A 14,902-nucleotide genomic window follows, 5' to 3' on the forward strand; every position below is an offset into this window, starting at 1 on the left:
CTTCCAGCCGTGCTTCTGCCATACTTCCAGGGCTTCCAATCTTGGCTTAAAACATGTGGTTTGGAATTTCAATAACATCCCATTAATTACATTTCCCCTCTCTCTTAATTCAGTAGAAAACCTTTACCGTTAGACACAATTCACTTTTAACAAGCCTGTGTTAACAAAGCCTAATTCAGACTTTGATCATTGTCTCTACGTTGGACTGATTGGACTGTAGCGGTCCCTGTACGTTTTGTTTGCCTAAAGATGTATTGTTTGGCTTCAGTTTTCTTACCCTTTTCCCTCATGGGAATGTACCAAGACCTTTATCTGACCCAGATCTATACCCATCCCATTGGCCCTCCTGCTACTGGTTTTACCTTGGAGTAGCACCTATTTTTTTACACAAGACCCTAAGTAGCAAGAACCAGAGCAGGCCATTTGGCCCCTCGAGCCTGCTCTGCCTTTCAATAGGATTGTGGCTGATCTGGCCATGGACTGTGCTCCACTTACTGGCTTGTCCTCCATAAACTTTAATTATGAAATTTATCTGTGCCTTAAATATATTCAACAAGGCAGCCTCAGCTGTTTCCTGGGGCAGAGAATTCCACAGGTTCGCTGCACTCAGGGAGAAGCTGCTTCTCCTTTTCCCTCTGAATCGGAGGGAAACACGGAAGTCTGCTCTAGTTGTAGTAAAAATCACACAGTAAATGCTGGAGGAACTTGGCTGATCTCGCATCGCCCATAGGAGGTAAAGATATATTGGGCCTGAGCCTTCTTCCAAGTATAAGCAAAAAACAGGAAGGCAGGGGAAGGAGGTCGGACGAACAGCAATAACCTGTTAATTGGATACGATGAGGAAAGATGAGAATTGATTTTGGCTGCGTGAAAGGGAGGGAGAGGGGAAAGGAGAAAGAGAGAGGGGACTAGAGGGAAGAAGGCAGGGTTGCGGGGTGGGGGGGGCTCTTAACGGAAACCAGAGAAGTCGCCATTAATGCCATCCTGCTGGAAGAGTTCCCAGATGGAAGATAAGGTTGCTCTTCCTCCGTTTTACAGGCGGTCTCAGAAAATTGGAGGGACAACACCTCATCTTCCATCCGCGCACCCTCTGAATCTGAGACCATTCTCAAGATATTTCCCCTCTGATGCTTGATCTGGCCTCTTTCCCACAACCAAATCCAGGAAAGTTCCCATCCTTGTTTGTCCAGGAAACCTCTTGATTTCACTTCTGAAACTCTTCCCTCCCTTTGCTCTCTCATTATCATTATTTTTGTTACTACGTCTCTTCCCCCCCCCCCCCCCACCCCATTGTCACCACGGTGTAATATTACTGCAACATTGCAATTGTGTGTGGTTATTTGTGCTGGTAGCTCATCATCCTTGTTTAATGCACTTCTGTTTATGTACGTGCACTAGAAGCTGCCTGTCCAAAGATGTCCTGTTCCCAATGGTTCTATGTTACCTTTCAAGTCTTCCTGCACCATTTTTGTTCTATTTGATGTTCTCTTGCAGTGCCCAATCACTTGCTGAATTATTTGAGCTTTTTCTCATCCTCCACACCAATGCCAGTAGAGTCCCCACTTTGTACCTGTTCTACCTCCTGGACTAGTACTAGTACAGAAAACAAAGGTCCTTTCTGCACTATTTGACCAGCCATATATTTATCTGCACTGCCCTCCAATCTTCTTAATGATTTTGTCACATGTCACTGAGGTTTGACTTCTTCATCTCTTTCCTAGCTCCTTAAAATCTGCCTGCAGGTCCTCATCTCTTTTTTTTCCACCGATGTCGTTGGGGCCAACGTGACCATTTTCCCCCTTCCTGTGGAATGTTCTGCAGCCGCTAAGTGAATCCTTAACCTTGGCACTGGGGAGGCAATATATCACCTTGAAATCAGCTCTGCAACCACAGGCACCTCTGTCTGCTCCTTCATCTATGGTTTAAAACCAGATTTTAAGAAATGAGAAGGGATTCACAAGGAATGGTTTGGGCTGATTTATTTTATGGGAAGGATGTAGAGGAGAATTGGAGGTCTTTTACAGGTGAGAATCTGAAGGTACAGAATCTTTATGTTCCTGTTAGGATAAAAGGCAGAGCCAAAGGTTCGTGAGAGCCGTGGTTTTCAAGAGAGATTAGAAATTAAAATTAAAAGGGAGGCCTACATTAAATATAAGAAATAAGGTATAGACAAGATGCTTGGAAAATACATGGACTACAGAAAGTTTAAGAAAGGAATTTGGAAAGCGTAAAGAAGGTATGAGATGGTTATAGTAAATCCAAAGGGTTTTTACAAATTTGTAAGTGAGGGATAAAATTGGTCCCTTAGAGCAGTAAATGTAATCTATATGGATTTCAGTAAGGCCTTTGATAAGGTTCCACATGGAAGGTTGGTAAGGAAGGTTCAGGCACTAGGTATTAATGTTGAGATAGTCAGATGGGTTCAACGGTGGCTAGAAGGTAGATGCCAGAGAATCATAGTGGATAACTGTCAGGATGGAGGCCGGTGACGAGTAGTGTGCCTCAGGGATCGGTGTTGGATCCCTTGTTGCTTGTCATTTACATTAATGATTTGGATGATGGAGTGGTAAATTGGGTTAGTAAATATGTAGATGATGCAAAAATATGGGGAGTTGTGGATAGTGAAGATGGTTTTCAGGGACTGCAGAAGGATTTGGACTGCTTAGAAGAGTGGGCTGATAGATGGCAGATGGAACTTAATACCAATAAGTGTGAAGTTCTTCATTTTGGGAAGAATAATCAAAACAGGACAAATGCTGTGAAGGGGAGAGGATTGAGGAATGCAGAGGAACAGAGAGATCTTGGAATAACAATTCATTGTTCTTTGAAAGTGGAATCTCATAGAGTAATAAAGAAGTCATTTGGTATGCTGGCCTTTATAAATCAAAGCATAGAATATAAGAGTTGGGAAGTGATGTTGAGACAATTCAAGGCATTGGTGAGGCCAAATTTGGAATATTGTGTGCAATTCTGGTCCCCAAATTATAGGAAGGATATCAATAAGGTAGAGAGGGTCCAGAGAAGATTTACTAAAATGTTGCCTGGATTTCAATTTCTAGAATACAAAGAAAGATTGAGTTGACTGGGTCTTTATTCATTGGAGTGAAGAAGGTTGAGGGGGGATTTGATAGAGGTATTTAAAATTTTGAGGGGATAGATAGAGTAGATGTGAATAGGCTCTTCCCCTTGAGGGTAAGGGAGATCGGAATGAGGGATCGTGAGTTAAGGGTAAGGGGGCAAAAGTTTAGAAGTAACATGAGAGGGAGCTTCTTCACTCAGAGAGTGGTGGCTGAGTGGAGTGACCTTCCGGAATAGGTTGTCGCAGCAGGGTCAATTTTGTCAGTTAAGAAAAACATTGGATAGGTACATGGATGTGAGGGGATTGGAGGATTATGAGCAGGATGCAGGTAAGTGGTGATCAATTAAATCGGTGCAGACCAGAGGGGCCAAGATGGCCTGTTTCCATACTGTAATTGATATACATAGTACAAAGAAAAAGGTTCTTCTGCGAACAGTCTAACAGGATATCTCTAACATTCATACACACATATAAAGAGCACAATTTATGGGCATAAAATTGCAATGAAAAGTGAAGATCAATTGGCACCAAGCAAGGGCAATGGGAGAGCACTGCTGTGGGGTCCACTCAGGAGCCTGATGGCTGCAGGGAAGAAACACGGCCTTCACAGCATTGAGCCTTTTCAGTCCTGGGAGGAGGGAGGTGTCCAGATGTGGTGGCTTCTTCGGTATTTTGGCTGCCTTTTCCAAGCAGAAAGAGATGTAGATGTAATCTGTGGAGGGGAGGGAAGGTTGAATGATGTTCTGAGCTGCATTCCCTACTTTCTGCACCATCTTCCGATCTTGAGCAGAGCAGCTCCCATCCCAGGCAGCGATTAATTCGGCAAGCCTGCTTTCGAGGGTGCCCTTGCGGATGTTTTTGAAGGGCAAGGGGTTATGCCAAACTTCCTCAGTCTTCTAAGAAAGTAGAGGCATGGTTGCATTTTCTTGACTGTCATGTCAAGGTGCTTGTGCCAGGTCAAGTCATTGGAGAAGTTTAAATTAAGAAGGTAAAGCTATCTGCTCTTTTCACTTCAACACAGGGGTGTGGACTCTGGATCCCTCTCCTGAAGTCAGTTATCATCATCTTACTGACGTTGAGAGAGAGGTTGTTCACTTAGTCAAGTCAAGTCACCTTTATTTATCACGGTAAAGGCGAGATACCATATCAAAATATTAAGTCGTAAACTGTAAGAGTCCTTGGCACATACGTTCTCAGAGTTCAGGAGTCTGATGGCCTGGGGGAAAAGAACTGTTGCCCAATCTGGATGCAAGGGCCTGAGTGCTATGGTACCGCTGACCAGATGGCAGAAGGGAGAACCATTTATTTGAGGGGTGTGTGGAGTCCTTCACAATGTTTAATGCCTTTCTCCTGCATCGAGTGTTGTAGATATCCCTCATGGGAGGAAGAGAGCCCCCAATAATCTTTTCTGTTGACTCCACTCTCCTCTGCAGGGTCTAGCGGTCCGAGGAGGTACAGCTTCCAAAACCAGCCGGTGATGCAGTTGCACAGGATGTTCTTGATACATCCTCTGTAGAATGTAGTGAGGACGGAGGGTGGGAGATGGACTTTCCTCAGCCTTCGCAGGAAGTAGAGGCACAGCTGGGCTTTCTTGGCCATGGAGCTGGTGTTAAGGGATAAGGTGAAATTCTCCACCAAGTGCACTCCAAGGAACTTGATACTCTTGACATCCTCAACAGTGGAGCTGTCAATGGTCAGTGGAGCGTGGTCTCCCTGGGCCCTCCTCCTTATTGCACCAAGCAACAAGATTTTCAATCCCTTTACTGTGTTCTGCCTCATCATATTTGGTATGCAGCCCACGCCTGTGTTGTCAGCAAATCTGAAAATGGGGTTGAAGCTGTATTTGGTTTTGCCATCATGAGTGTTGAGGAAGTACAGAAGGGGACAGAGTACACATCCTTGAGGCGTGCCGGTGCTGAGTATGCTTATTACCTAGCTTCACTGATTCTGGTCTCTTAGGCAGGAAGATCATGAGGGCATGGAGAGGCCTAGATCTTGAAGTTTGGGAATGAGTTTGATGGGGACTGTGGAGGTGAAGGAGGAGCTGTAGTCTATGAACACTAGTCTAACATAGGTGTTCTAGGGGCAGTTGATCTGCCTGGGCTCTCGGGGCTTTCCGGTATCCACATAGCTCTCTCCACTCATCTCGATGACTGATGACCTGGTACTTCATATGGGCCAGACACTTCCCGAGAGTTCACCCAGTGGAGGGCCACCCGACCAGCGACAGTGACCACAGGTGCAACTGTTGGCTGCCTGCTTGAAGCGAGCATAGAACATTTTAGCCTATCATGGGCTTTCGTTTTTTCTCCATGCATTCTCTGCCATTGTTGCCACACATCTGTGATATTCTCATGGGACTTGAGTTTGATGCAGTACCATATCTTTGGACAGGAACCCTCTTTGGAGGGTTACGAAGGGATATGGTCCAGGTCAATGGGGCATGGCAGAATAATTGTTTGATAAAGACTAGAAGGGCTGAAGGGCCTGTTCTTGTGTTGTAATGTTCTATGGTTCTTGTGGAGATTGTGCTTGGATTTATTGCTTCCTGATTGGAATACCTCTAATCTGGCTTTTGGCAGCAAGTTGACTTGCCAGATCATCCATGGTTTCCGATTGGGGAACATCTTTATTATCTTGTTGGTCACACGACCTTCTACGCATTTACAGATGCAGTCGGTGATGGTGGTTGTGTATTCCTTAGGGTTGTTTGCTCAATCGTTGAATACGGACTTGAAGCAGTTGCACGGGACTTTATCTGTATCCTTGGACCATTGCTGAATATCTTTCACCACCGGGCCCTCCCTCCTTCTGCTTCATTGTGGGTAACATCAGCACAGCCCAGTGACCTGAGTTGTGAAATGTGATTGTGGGATGGAACAGGAGACATTCTTTAGAGATGTATAGCAGAGGTCCAGGGTGTTGGGGCATCTGGTGGGCCAAAAGATATGCTGGTGAAGTGAAGGAAAGAGCTCATGTGGGTGGCATAAAAAATGCCCTATTCCTGTTGTTCTCTGAATTGTCTCCTCCCTCCCTATAGAACAAAACACCTATGGTCTTGGATCTGGTTACCCTCCCTGAAGGAACTCTTCCCCACCCCCCCCCCCCGCCCACCCAATTCTAATTACAGGAAGCCCTCAAACGTCTCCTGAACCAATTGCCTGCAGCCACCCAGCTTGTTCCTGCATGGCTCCCCAGGACTTGCCAATGAGAGGGAGGCGGGGGGCAGCTGCCTCCCTGATTGTGGCTGTTTCCCTTCTGGCTCCAAGGGGCAGGATTGCTTGAGAGAGTTTTCGACACTCCCTCAACCTCTGGCTGATGGAAAACCCTGCGTCTTCCCCTCAATTTCTGATCACCAGCCTCCCCTCAGACCATTTTCCCCACCCCCCCGGGCTTCTGACCCTGCCCTCAACACTGATGATCAAATTCCACTTTCAGCTCCAAATCGTCAGCATTTTCCTGGCCTGCCCTGGACTAGCCACAACCATGAACCCTTCATTCCCATATAGGTGTCCTTCACTTCCTCTCTCTGTGTCTTTCAGCTGTCCTTCTCCCTTCCTGTCTTCCTCTTCTCCTCCTGCCTGGTGGTGATTAAGTTGGCAGTAATTTTGTATTTTTTTTTCTACCCAGGGACTCTATTGCCAAAGCCCTCTATTCACTGCTCTTTGATTGGTTGGTGCAGCAAATCAATGAGTGCCTGATGCCAGCAGAGATGGACAGTTCTGTGGGAGTTGTAGATATCTATGGGTTTGAGGTAAGCTTGGTGAGCTTTGGAAGGCTTGGTGTTTATTGTGTTGCAGTGAAACTGAAGCCCAGGCATCTACCTCAACAGGTGACACATTACAGCAGACTGATCAGTAACCTGAGGGTTAGGGAGCAGACTAATGCGGGCTCTTGCATTTTCCAAAAGTCTAGTTTATGCAATATGGCGCAGTTTGTGGCCATGTTAGGGATGGGTTGTAATCAAGCTCCGAGTGGTTCCTGAGGTTCCAGCATTGACCAGGTAAGTCCACCGAAGGAGTTTTAACTCTGCTGATGTAAAAAGACGAGTCGCTGGAACTCTGGAACCAATGCAGGGAGTGGTGGAAGAACGAAGAAGTGATGAGTTAAACGGGCACAGAACTGGAAAATTGAGAACGTGTTCTCAGTTCTGGATGAGGCAGCAATGAGAAGAATGGAGGCTCCAGACTAACATCAAGATGAGAGTTACTTTAAAAACAGGCATGTAGAGACAAAAGTTAAAATAAACACCCTGACACATCTCTATGGAGAGAGAAAAAAATTCAGCACTTACCTGCAATTGGGCAGTTCAGAATTAATCTCTGAGGGCATCGATCTGCTCCCGCAGAAGGTGAGGTTCTGTTGCTCAGGCTAAGATCTGAAATTGTTGGGGCAGTGATGGCTGGAGCCAGAAGTCAGAGCAGAAACTCAGGGTGACTCTTGTGAGGAGTGGTCACCTAATCCGCATCTCCCCAGAGTGGTGGAGTTCATTTGCTGAGCGCTGAATGCCAGTCACTGAACTGGAAGTGAATCTCTGCTTCACTTGGAAGGAGTGTTTGTGTCCCTGGAAGGCAGGGACAGTCCCGTGGCAAAGTGGGATGGGAGTGAGTGCAACTGAGTGCAGAGATGGATGAGCAGTCCAGGAGGTCACAGACAGAACAGATCTTTAGGGACTCTGAAAGGGCAGGGGAACATAGTGACAGAATCCCATCAGAAGTGTTGGAACTTATAGAGCACACATGTCAAACTCAGGCCCGCGGGCCAAATTTGGCCCGTGATATAATTATATTTGGCCCGCAAGATCATATCAAATATGTATTAGAGTTGGCCCGCTGGCCGCCGCGCCAGTATAGCGCATGCACAGCTAATACTACAAATCCCAGAATACTTTGCAAATGCGTTGGCGCCGGCCTGTCAGCCCGCTAATTGCCCCCACCTCCTCTCTTTACTTTCATTGGCGTCTGCGACCTGTCGCCCAACTCACGTGTAATAAACCCCTTACGAAAAATGGCCAAACGAAAGACAGAAAACAGAACCTTTCAAGACAGGTGGGAGGCAAACTCTATGTTCATCATTTTAAAAGACGAACCTGTTTGTCATTGAAGCAAGTTGTTATTATTTTGACTTGTTGGCTTGTGAAAAAAATACATTTAAAAGGAGCTTAAAGGCTATAGAGAAATATTATTTATTGAATATTTTATTTCTCATTCGTTAATGCTTCTTCTGGAAAGAGTTTAACCAAAACTATTATTAAACATTTCTTTTTATAAGAAAAAGTTTAACATTACATATGTTGAAAGAAGAGAAAAAATGCAGATGTTGTTGAAAATTTTCAATAAATATTTAGTTTGGCCCATGACTTAGTCCAAGTTTTTAATTTTGGCCCTCTGTGCATTTGAGTTTGACACCCCTGTTATAGAGGATCATTTCTGAAGGTAGTGATTGAAGGTGGGGAGAAGCAGAGCCCAAACTAGGTGGAATGGGAGTGCAGGATAAAGAGGAGATACAGTTGAGAACCTTGTCTGTTATGGTAGAGGGGAGGCCACAATGAAGGAATAAAGAACTCATCTCAACGGCACCGATATGGACAATCTTATTATCAGAGCAGAAACGGTGGAGCTCTGTTGGAGAATTGATTGGAGTGCTGTCTGGAAACAGGATGGAAGGAGGCGAGGTCCTGATGGCCATGAGAATAGGTGAGCTTAGAATGGATATCAGCAGTCAGCACATCCCCTGAGATGGACAGAAATGACAAGAAAGTATCAGCAAGAGAAGAATCATTAACGGGCTTTGTGCAAGAGTGAACAGAGCGGTAACTGGCAGTGGTGATAATGGAATATCGGGATTCCGTACAAGGACAAGAAACCCCTCCAGAGCACGCATCTATGTATTGGAAAAGGAGCTGAAGGAAGGCCCAGAGTTGGATTGAAGCTGGGACTGTGCCATGTAGCCAACAAAGCAACAGGTGTGGCTTGGGCCTGTGCAAGTCACCATACCCTCAGCTTTGACTTGGGTCAAGTGAGCTGATTTGGACAAATCATTTCACGTGTAGGCGAGAACAGGGGGACGATAGAGGGGAGGTCTGGTCGGCCTCTTTTCAGGGAAGAAGTAAAGGCTGATGGGTTGGACGTACAGAGGGACTGGAAGTCCATGGTGAAAATGGACCAGCTTGTACTAGGAAACTGGAAACTATCCAAGTGGTGGACCCATTAGAGTTGTCATGGATGTGACACGGAAGGGACTGCAGTCAAAGTGAGAAGAAATGGATTGTGCGGGAGAACAGGCTGAATCAATGGATCTACTGGGATGGTCCTGCCTGCAGATCTTGGGGAGGAGGTAGAAGGTTGAAAGACCTTTTTTTGAATATTTTATTTTAAAAGGCTCAAGCAAATATATACAAACAATATAAAACATTTTCTTATCACACAATATAATATCCATATGTATATATATGTATATAATGTCTTTTTTACCCCTTTCCCGGATATTAAATAAACCAAAAAGGCAAAGGAAAAAAAATTAAAACATCCATCATCTGTACCACAACCTTAATTCAGTCTCTTTATCTGTCAGGATGGTTGGTATCTTAACTTATTTCTTAAGGGGGAGGGTGTATAGATCATATCTGTCCCCCTATGTGCCTCAGGTACGGCTGCCACCCTTCAGTAGATGTGTCTGTGGTGATACACCACTAGCCGACTGGAGGGGGCGACCTGTGTACCTGCAGAAGAGCACTGGAGGACAAGGTAACACCTGGCCGGCTGTCAATCAGCCTCTGGGATACAAGCTAGATCCACCCCCTTGACATCAGTCTCAGAGCCAGCGCAACTACTCTCACAGCCAGCTCTGTGGGTTTATATGGAATAAAGCCTATTGAACAGCCTTTATGTTTTGTGCCTGCTTTTCTGCTCGATAGCGCATCAGTGTTCCTTCTGAAGGAAGGAACTTATAACTTCCTTCTGAAGTTATAAGTGATCTTCTCCAGGGGAACTTTGCATTTCTGTACTCCATCGGGTAATACTCAGTTGCAAGTCGGACTTCCATGCAACCTCTACACACTTCCTGGCTACCGACAAAGCGATCTTCACAGAGGTCGTAAGACTTTGAGGCTGAAGGCAGTGAGGGAATATCTGTGGCAGTAGCATCAGTAATTTCGTGGGATACCTTGACCAGTGGTGCAGTGATAGTCGAGTAGGAGGCATGAAGCGCTGTCTGAGAGATGTCCAGTCCTGTGATCTGGAAGTAGTTTGGCTTTAACCGCAAGGCATGCGCCTTTTCCGCCTTCGCCAGCAGGTATGATGGCAACAATGGGTTTGAGCTTTAGTGAGCAGAGGGCTGCCACTTTCAGAGAGAGTGAGAGTCAAGTGGAAAAATTCAGCCAGATAGCAATGCCTCGGTGACCTGTGATGAAAACGTCTTGAAGGAGTAAAGGGCCAGGAGAACGGGATTCTGGAGAAAGAGTTGAGTGTGCAGAGGGAGGAGTGGACACAGAGATAAATACCACAGTATAAGAGGCCAAGGTTTTTTCAGAACTTTACTGTGTTTTGTCCATGTTCTGCACATTCTGGGAGTACTGGTTGGGACGGTGAGGAGAGAATTTTACAATGAGTACAGTACTTAAAAAAAAATCAATGGAATAGGATAAATAGAGCATTTCTGTGGAGTGTTGTACCTGTCCTCGAAAAGTTGGTCCTTCTTCATGGAAAAAGATGGTGGCGCAGCTGGAACTGCTGTAACAGCAGCAGTCAGATTCACAGCGCTAATCCACAGTGTCCAACCACCTGGTCCTAATTCAAAGGCTCCATACCAGCTTTAAACAGTCATTTATCAGAGCCTACCAGGGTCAGCACCAAGGGGCCGGTGGGTGGTGGGGGGGGCATTCATAGGCATTGCCTCTCCCCAAACGAGGAATTGTGACTCCCCTCACCCACTTGCAGCCATCGCCCCCCGCCCCCCCCATGAGGTAATATGACCCCCCTGTGATAGATGCTATCATGCCTATGGCACTTTTAAATAAAATCCTGCAACTGCAGGGTCTGTGGCCAAGATGGCGGTGCCTGTTCTGGGTTGCAGCCACCAAGGGCTGTAGCCTCCCTGGGAGCAGCGGACCGGTGCTGCGCACCAGGAACAGGGAGAAACACCCTCATTGAGAAGGAGACGGACCCTACAGGACAATGACCTCTCGTCGGACCAGTGAGGGCCTCAGCGGGTGAATGACCCACTCAAGCTGGCTTAGGGGAACTGAGTACCGGAACTGGGATGCTGAGGGCAAGAAGGGCTCCCGAAAGGCCTCGGGCCTTCCTGATTGAGTTTGGATCTGGAGAACCGATTACCAATGGGTCGAGCAAGAGTCTGTGCGGCTGCGGGAGTGCTGGAGGTGAATCCACGAACACTCAGTGTCTCTGAAGGGACCTCCTTTTGGGTCCGGTTCACCAATTTGTAAGGGGCATTGGGCAAAGCTAATGGCGACTCTTTGTTTATCTTACGGCAGGCAAAAAATTGTGTAATATTACATTTTCTGTATTATTACATGCCAACAAATGACTATTGAATCACAACAGCCATGGAATACAAGTTGTTGTAATGCTTTGTAGATGAGCACGGAGTTCCCCTGGGCCACCTGGCCAATATTTAAACCTCAACTATTAATAACTAGAAGGGGTCATTATTGTAACATTACTTGTCAGAGTTTTCAATTTTGCTACATTTCTCACATCGCAACACGACTACCCTTCAGAACCACAGCCTCAATGGCTATTGTTTTGAGACCTTCTGCAGTCACGGTGAATCAATCTGTACAACTCTTGCTTGGTCTCAGAAACTCATATAATTCCAGCTGGGGACAATGGTTAAGTTATAGGACGAGTAGCTGAAGCTCTGCACCATTGATCAAGTGACAGGAGTTTGAAACTCAATGCAGCAGCTGGGGAATTGAAGCTCGCAACACCAAATTTAAAGCTGGAATCTAAAAAGAAATGAGCCTTTATTTGAAAATTTCACTGCAGCTAGCCAAGGCTCAGACAACTGTTTATCTTTATATAATTTTGACAAAAGGTGTCAAGCCAAATCAACAGCCATTTATGTCCAGTGGTGGTTATGAAGGCTCACTAATGGCCTTTAGGGAATAAAGTCTACTACTGCGACACCAGGTGGCGTCTCCAGCCCCATCAACGATTTGGGGACATGGGCAGCACTTCCAATACTCACAGGCAGAAAATGAGCGAGAACTTCTTTCGTGTTTTCTGCACTCTTTCCACAACAATGAACCCGCACTGGTTTGATCCTCAGCGGAAGACGTACAAGCCCCGCAAACCTTAAAACTTCCCACAATTTCCGTATTTCCACGTCATTCTGAGTAGGTACATTTCATGAATGAATGGCTTCAGGTCCCGGAGGAAAAACCATCGGCTGTGTGGCACTGAAAACCAATCCTTAGAAATAATCCCCCACTGTATTGATTAATGATGTCTGCACTTCGCTCCATTTCTTTGGTTCCATGCATTTATTTTAAATAGTGCTTCAAGGCAGTCGAATTTGCAGATGAACACACTGAGACGTGAGGGAAATCTATCCTATCTATAAAAAGAATACAAGCTCACTTCAGGGTCATCTTTACTTTGAACAATTGACTACATTTAGTTGTCAAGGGATAAACCTCACCAGATTGGAGTAATAAGTCAAAATTCCTTTGATTTATTGAAAATTTGTTTTGTTCAATAATGTTCAAAGGGCTATTTCAACCCAAGGTCTGGCCATTTCGTAACGATGAGAAGTGCATTCTTAAATGGATATATTCAACTGAATATGGATTTATTAGAATCCTCAGAAGAAGTGAGATCTTTCTTCAGCCCGTGCTTTGATCTGCCTAAGTAGTTTGAATAGAATAGAATTGAAGTGTCTTCACTGTCAGCTCTAAAGTTAGGCGCATCCTGCGCCTTGGGCCGATGCAGGAAATGGCCGTCGAATTCGGCGACCGGCAATGCGTCGCGCGGCTGAAAGGCCCGCTTCCACAGGCTGCCAGCAGAGTGGTGAAGTTGGCCAATCACCACCAGTGGACTGCAGGGGGCCCAATCGGGGCCCGGGCAGCCGAGGTAACCAATCAGCAGCTGGCCCACACAAGCTGCGCCCTGATGGTGAGGCAGCCGAGCTGACTATAAAAGGCAGAGATGCCACTGAATAAACTCGGTGTTGAATACACTTGACTGGTGCGTGTGTCTTTCTTCTCCTGCTATAACTGAGAGCTATAACTTCACTGTAACCGTAGTGACCTCATTGCAACAGCATCAGAACAATGAGATGGAAAGCTCAGAGAGCTGCTTCAAAATGGCCCATCCACTCGGGCAGGACTTCACAGGAAATTACAGGCTGGTGAGCCTGATGTCAGTAGTAGGTAAACTATTGGAGGGTGCTCTGAGAGATTGGGTATACCAGAATTTGGATAGCCAGGGGCTGATTAACGAAAGTCAGCATGGGTTTGTGCATGGTAGGTCATGTTTACCCAATCTTATAGAGCTTTCCGAGGAGGTTACCAGGAAAGTTGACGAAGGAAAGGCCATGGATGTTGTCTACATGGACTTTAGTAAGGCTTTTGACAAGGTCCAACATTTGAGGTTAGTTCAGAAGGTTCAGACACAAGGTATCCGTGGAGGGGTTGTAAATTGGATTTGAAATTGGCTGAATGGGAGAAGACAGAGTGTGGTCGTGGATGGTTGGTTCTCAGATGGAAGACCTGTGATTAGTGATGGCCTCAGGCATCAGTGTTGGGACCATTGTTGTTTATTGTTTATATCAATGATCTGGATGATAATGTGGTAAATTGGATCAGCAAGTTTGCTGATGACACTAAGATTGGAGGCGTTGTGGACAACGAGAAGATTCTCAAAGCTTGCAGAGGGACCTGGACTAACTGGGAGAATGGGCCAGAAAATGGCAGATGGAATTTAAAGCAGATAAGTGTGAGGTGATGCATTTTGGAAGGATAAACCAAGGTAGGACATACACGGTAAATAGTTGGACACTGAGGAGTGTGGAGGAACAAAGGGATCTAGGAATATAGATACATGATTTCCTGAAGGTGGCTTCACAGGTGGACAGGGTTGTGAAGAAAGCTTTTGGCATCTTAACCTTCATAAATCAAAGTATTGAGATGTTATGGTGAGGTTGTATAAGACATTGGTGAGGCCAAATTTGGAAAATTATGTGCAGTTCTGGTCACCAAACTACAGGAAGGATATTAGTAAGATTGAAAGAGTGCAGAGAAGATTTACTAGGATGTTGCGGGTCTTCAGGAGTTGAGTTACAGGGAAAGATGAAACAGGTTAGGACTTTATTCCTTGGAATGTAAAAGAATGAGGAGAGATTTGATAGAGGTTTACAAAATTATGAGGGGTATAGACAGAATAAATGTGAGTAAACTCTACTTAGATTAGGAGAGATAAATACGAGAGGACATGGCTTGAGGGTGAAAGGAGAAAGGTTTAGGGGGAACTTCTTCACTCAGAGGGTAGTGGGAGTGTGGAATGAGTTGCGATAAATGATGCAATAAATGCATGCTTATTCTTAAGAATAAATTGAATAGATACATGGATGGGAGAGGTCTGGAGGGTTACAGACTGGGCGCAGGTCAAGGGGACGAGCGGAGCGATGTTTTGGCACAGACGAGAAGGGCTGAAAGGCCTGTTTTCTGTGCTGTAGTGTTCTATGGTCCAGAACTAATTCCAAAATCACACAAATGGAATCTTTAAAGCCTAATAAAAATCTATATTACTTGATGGAATTTATTGGTGAATTTGCATTGAGGGAAAAGTAATTGATGTGATATAT

The 14,902-nt window shown here is 45.5% G+C and overlaps 1 protein-coding gene across 7 annotated transcripts in view; it reads left to right on the forward strand.

The window, feature by feature from the left end:
- Nucleotides 1-14,902, forward strand: part of myo15b (myosin XVB) — a 248,999-nt gene that overhangs the window by 30,370 nt on the left and 203,727 nt on the right. For 6 of the 7 annotated variants that reach the window (XM_069929307.1, XM_069929308.1, XM_069929309.1 and 3 more), the window contains one exon: nucleotides 6,710-6,833. The exons of the other annotated variant lie outside the window; for it this stretch is intronic. In XM_069929307.1, the coding sequence (XP_069785408.1) occupies nucleotides 6,710-6,833 (124 nt within the window). The remainder of the gene's footprint in view (nucleotides 1-6,709; nucleotides 6,834-14,902) is intronic. 7 annotated transcript variants of the gene reach the window in all.

Source organism: Narcine bancroftii, chromosome 3, assembly GCF_036971445.1.
Source record: "Narcine bancroftii isolate sNarBan1 chromosome 3, sNarBan1.hap1, whole genome shotgun sequence".
NCBI classification, from domain to species: Eukaryota; Metazoa; Chordata; class Chondrichthyes; order Torpediniformes; family Narcinidae; genus Narcine; species Narcine bancroftii.